Consider the following 5,318-nt stretch of genomic DNA (forward strand, 5'->3'; position numbering starts at 1 on the left):
GTATGAAATTCTCCCTGTGGGCTGTCTGCTGCTGAGAATTGGATGAATCCAGAACGTCTCTTGGACCAGCTCATCACTGCTTGATGTCAACTGTATATTTTTTCACAGTGTGTTTTTTTAAGGATGAATTTTCCATAAAGCACAACACGTTTTGTGTGCGTACATGTCACACAACAAGTTCAGATCTGAAAAATTGTGAATCTTGCATTGCTCTTTGGCAGCACGCTGTGTATAATGACCTTTAGTGTAACCAAGAAATGTCTGGGGCCTTCATTTAACCAGCAAGTTAAAGTGAAAGTAAAAACAAAGTGCAAAACAAAATGCTCTAAACAGGATACGAAGCACAGATTTCTGTCCGACAGACCTGTGACTTATAGACCGTTATCTCTTCCTGCATATTGCAATGGTTGGTCCATTAAGGCACTCCCGCCTTAACTGAGGACTGTTAACGTCTTGTGCAAATTTACATGCAATCCATCCAGCCGTTTAAAAACAAACCGCCCTATTTGTGGCCACAAACAAGTCACATCCAGTAACCGTGTGTCCATTACTGCTAAGTGTAGGGGGACGAACAGCCTGCTAATAGAGTTGCAACTATGGAGCACGTCCACTGAGCAGCCGTTAATCAATCACTTCCCTCTGTTAATTAGGCCAGTTTCAAAGACATGCCTTTAGTTTGAGTCACCGTGCTGCAAGGCCAGATGGTTGAAACGTCTGAACAGAAGCAGCACAGCAGAACCCGGCGCGTTCATAATCTCCCAAGTGTTGAAAACGCGCCAGGAGGACAGGTTTGATGTCGAGTGCGTGCCAGGGAGAAAAGCTCTCCGCGAGGACAACAAGCATCCAACCGCCCAACCCCCAGGACGTGACTCAGCAGCAGCTGTTGCCATGGGTTACCAGGCAGGACACCCATAGGTTCCCAACGAGCTCACAGTGCTGACACATCTGACGCACCCCTCCCCTCAAATCTCCCCTTTCCCCTTCTTCCCTAGACAGCAGCGACTCCACCCCGATTCTCCGTCACTTTCTCTGGGGGTCCTGATGCAGGCCCGAGCGGAGGCGCACAGCATGCTGTTGAACCGCAGGCGGCTGTAATCCCATCCGAGTGAAGACCGGGCCCGCTCTCCCTGCCATAGCCACTACCCCTCCTCCTCAATGCAGATTAATACCTTATTAACAGCCTCTGACTTAACACTAATCCACTTACACTAGCACGTAAGATCTTCGGACTGTTATATGGCCCGAGATCAAGCCCGTCTTCGGCCTGAGAAGAGGCAAACTCTGACGATGATGATGTCTCCTCTTTGCATTTGTCTTTAGTGATTGCGAGCCCCCACCCCGGGGAAATACACAGAGTCAGTCCTGCAGCAAAGACTCATCTGACTTACTTGCAGAATTCATTAGCTGATAGTTCAGGCATTCATCGCTACGCCCGTGCTAAGCAAGCCAATGAGGGCTCTGCTCCTCCAGAGCCTGAATAAAAGGTCTCTCGTGAATTATGTCCACCTTTACAAATGCAGCAGGTTCTCTGCATGCATGCTGCTGACGGGAAGTCTTACAGATGTCATGGTAATAACAGTAAGGCTGTGTAGGCGGTGGCTAAATTAGGATTAATGCAGTTTAGGGTGAAGGGCTGAGCAAATCTCCTGCTGGGTCACGGCCATCCTGTCCCAATAAGCCACCGCTCACCAGTGCACCGACCCAGCTAATAGCTAACTTGTTATAGGTACACCCTTATTCTCCCCTTTCATTCAGTATAGCACGTTCACGCTGCATCAAATCAGACCTGTAGCTGTTAGAGTGCCCTACACAATCAGTTCCTCAGCTGGTCTACTCTACTTCCTGAACTTGAGATTGTTTGCTCCACAGCTCAGGCTTTTAAAGTGTAATTCGAGCTGACAGTGGTGTTCACAGCTTCCTCTAGAGGAAAGATTCATGACAGGTGGTTTAACAACTTTCATTTCCCTTCCGCCACCTCGACACATACACAACATTTTTAAAAAAACTCATCTCCTGTGCTGGTAAATCCCGGCCGTGGAAGACATTTAAGCCTTTCAATGGTGCCTCATCCGTTAAGTAAGCCTATAGGAAGGTAAGAGTGAGGTAGTGTGGAAAGTAGGTTCGACTAAGACTTGAACTGTAAGCTGGAGCCCATTTAAATTCCTGCTAACTACCTTCAAGTGTGAGGATTGTGATAGAGCATGCAGGGTGGGGGTGGGGGACATTTAAATGTGCAGATAAACTCTCGCAGCACACCTCTTTAGTAACAAATTTTTTTATTACAACATTTCACTGCTTTTTGTCTTTCCATTTCTGGTAATGGTTTGTGGCAGAGTAACATGACTGCTGGGAATATACAAAACTCCAAAAGAATTTCGCTCTACGGTTCAAAGCAAACACATGGAATCGATTGGCAGAATCATTTTTTTCCTTTTCTCTCATTTGAAACAATTCAGAGACGACAAAAGCCATCCTGAATCACTCCACACAACAAACGAAAAAGGGCCAAAGCACGTTACATTTTCACCGCATCTCCCAGAATCTAGATGGCATCCGTTACACTTTCTTAAATCCTTGTGTACATACAAAAGAAAAAAAGAAAACACTGAAACAACAGTATCAGTTTCTTTTTCCAGGTTGTGGGGGGGGGTACATTTTGGCCAGCGTACAGACGAAGTTGTGCATTTCCGAAAATTAGAAAAACAACAAAAACAAAACCAAAAAAAGCTTGACGCCTCAGCTTTGGCGCAAAAGCAGCCACACAGAAAGTTGGGTGGTGGTTGGTGGGTTTTGGTGAGACGGTGATGAGCTTCCTGGGACGCAGGCCACGCCCCATCCCTCAGGCCTCTCGCCCTCTTGACACTGCACGTCGATCTTGGTGGTCAAGGCGGTGTTAAAAGCAGAGACGTGCACATTCACGGACCATCTTCTGCAGTCCCCTCCCTTCCCTCTCTGCCTCAGAGAAATCTTCCTCATCTCTTCCCTGGCGGAAGGACGAGCATGACGGTGGTTAAAGGTGACAGTAGTAAAGGGGTGGGGGTCGGGGTGGGCGCTCTGGCGAAGGCATCATCCATCCACAGGCTGTGCAGCTTGGTTATCGTTTCATAATTTCGGTTACAGAGTTATACAGCTAAAAAGAAGTGACTGAAAACAAGGCAATGCAGGAGGAGGGGTGAGGGGTGTACAGTGCATGACGGGAGGTGGGGGCTTCACGACGTCGCCTGCTTCTCCTGTTCGATGGCTGTGAAGGAGAGGAGAGAGGAAAGAAGGAGGGGTAAGGAATGATACGAAAAGAATCGTGCAAAAAAGAGGAATCCAGAAGAAACGAGGACACCAACTTTCTTTTGTAGGCAGGGGATTCTTCTCCTGCGTCTCTGTCTTCTTCAGCTTGGACTTGTCGAACTTCTCCACCTCTGCAAGGTCGGGCTTGTCGCTCATTGTTGCAGTTAGTCTGAGAAAAGATGGAAGGAACAAGCAGGGAGATGATTAATATTATTCACCACGCAAAGTTGTGCAGCAAAAAACAAAAGACTAAATATACACGGCACATCAAATCTGACATGTCAGTGACTCTTATTTGATTTCTGGAAAGGGCAGAAAGCACCGAGCATGTGGACCGAGCTGACATTTTTAATCAGTCGAAGGGCGTTGCCTAAAAATCTCAGCCACCAGAAATCGACGGCTCGAGATGAAGTTGACTGCGCAACCGCAGACTACTTTTTCCCTCGAATGTGCCGCCGATGAGTCCGCCTTCTTTTGTTCGCCTGCGGCTCAGCCCTGCCTGATTTGACTGCCTGCCATCCATCCCGTTACCCAACACAAGAAGTGCGCACACACAACCCCGGGATGTTGCACAAAGGGAGGGGGGAAGACAATGAAGCCCGTCCAAGGCGTTCAGCGCGCATTTACATAACAATAGGAGTTCCCATGCTGGGCACAGCGAGGAGAAATATGAGGGAGAGAAAAAAAAGGGGGGGGGGGAGCCAACTTGTGCGCATTATTTAAAATATGACGCTGAGTGAATAAAAACTGTAATATTCTAAATGTTGGAAATATGGATTTATGAGCGTCCACTAGCATGGAAACTGCGCACAACATCCGCAAAATTCACTTGTTACGTACTTCTCCCTTTGGTGCGCAATCTTCAAGGAACCACCGCCCTGATTGGCGCTCAGCTGCTTCACCTAGCTCGTTAAAAAAAAAATATATATATATATATTTTTTAAACCTCCACCCTAAACATTTGCTCGAACAAACCCACGAGGGAAAATATCTAAATGCGTGGTTTTATGAAGGGAACCAGGTGGGTGCAGGGCTCCCTCTCTGACTCTCTCTCTCCCTCACACACACACACACACACACACAGCAACAAAGGAAATGGGCTGATATGCTTGAGACAAAGACGCTGCACACACGCCCACCCTGCTGTCACATTTACACTCTGATGGGAGCTTAGAAAACCTGCAACCCTCTTAACTCAAGGACAGAAAGACAAGAGGAAAAAATCGAATCATCTTCTGTCTCCTTTTTCTTTCTTTGCTGTGGCATCACTTTTGGCACAACATCCACTCCACTGCGCATTTACCCGCATCGACTCCGACAGTCTCAGCTCTCCCAGCTGCACACGGTGAAGCACAAAGAGGCTGATCACAAAAACAGAAAAGCAGCATGAGATGCCGAGCAGCTGTTTACTCACCGATGTGTCGGCTGATGTCTGGAAAGGTTGTGCTCGGCGCGCTGTTGCAGCAGTAGTGGCGCGTCTTTGCGCAAGCGTTAGATATACTCAGAAATATGCTAATGACATCTGACATCACCGCTCCCCCAGACCGTCCTCCGTTGCCCCCTGCTGGAGGAAAGCTCTGAATGCTCCATCCACACACACACACACACACACACCACCTCTTGTAGTAAGCTCTTAGTATTATTATTATTATTACGTGACAGACGAAAGGAATGGAAAGATGTGGATTTCTGCTTTTTGTGTCTGTGTTTTTACTGTGAAATCCCCACTGAGCTGAATGGTACACTCCACTCCTCTAGTTTCATAACATGATGCCACTGCACTGAGTGCAACATCAGCACGCGTCTGACTGAGTGGCTCTTTTGCGTTCGCTCAGTTTGATCTGGAAAGCGCTCTCTGAAGGCCTGACCTGTGGAAAATTGTTAAAAAACTGCGTCCTTCCTGATAGGACGTCCACGTGCCACTGACTGCACTTCCATGCGTGCTGGGCTCCACCTGGTGGCAGCTTCATTTGAGCTGTGCGTCTCCCTCTTTTTGCAGCATTTCCACTGTGATTCATTTGTAGATTAGATTGGAT

The 5,318-nt window shown here is 47.6% G+C and overlaps 1 protein-coding gene across 1 annotated transcript; it reads right to left on the reverse strand.

Annotated features, from left to right (window-relative positions):
- Positions 1-2,259: 2,259 nt before the first annotated feature.
- On the reverse strand, positions 2,260-4,847 carry LOC102314230 (thymosin beta 4 X-linked). Its single transcript, XM_005945509.2, has 3 exons — positions 4,697-4,847; positions 3,339-3,451; positions 2,260-3,241 (listed from the first exon to the last, which is right to left on the reverse strand). Exons 2-3 carry the CDS (start codon positions 3,436-3,438, stop codon positions 3,210-3,212), a joined length of 132 nt encoding a protein of 43 aa, XP_005945571.1. The 5' UTR covers positions 3,439-3,451; positions 4,697-4,847; the 3' UTR covers positions 2,260-3,209.
- Between the last annotated feature and the right edge of the window lie 471 nt (positions 4,848-5,318).

The sequence above is a fragment of the Haplochromis burtoni genome, unplaced genomic scaffold, assembly GCF_018398535.1.
Source record: "Haplochromis burtoni strain Fernald_Lab_line unplaced genomic scaffold, NCSU_Asbu1 Contig_394, whole genome shotgun sequence".
NCBI lineage: Eukaryota > Metazoa > Chordata > Actinopteri > Cichliformes > Cichlidae > Haplochromis > Haplochromis burtoni.

Coding starts and splice junctions, on each gene's coding strand:
- LOC102314230 (XM_005945509.2), bottom strand. CDS start 3,438: ATGAGCGACAAGCCCGACCTTGCAGAGGTGGAGAAGTTCGACAAGTCC. Junction 3,242..3,338: donor TCCCCTGCCTACAAAAGAAA/GTTGGTGTCCTC, acceptor TCTCCTTCACAG/CCATCGAACAGGAGAAGCAG.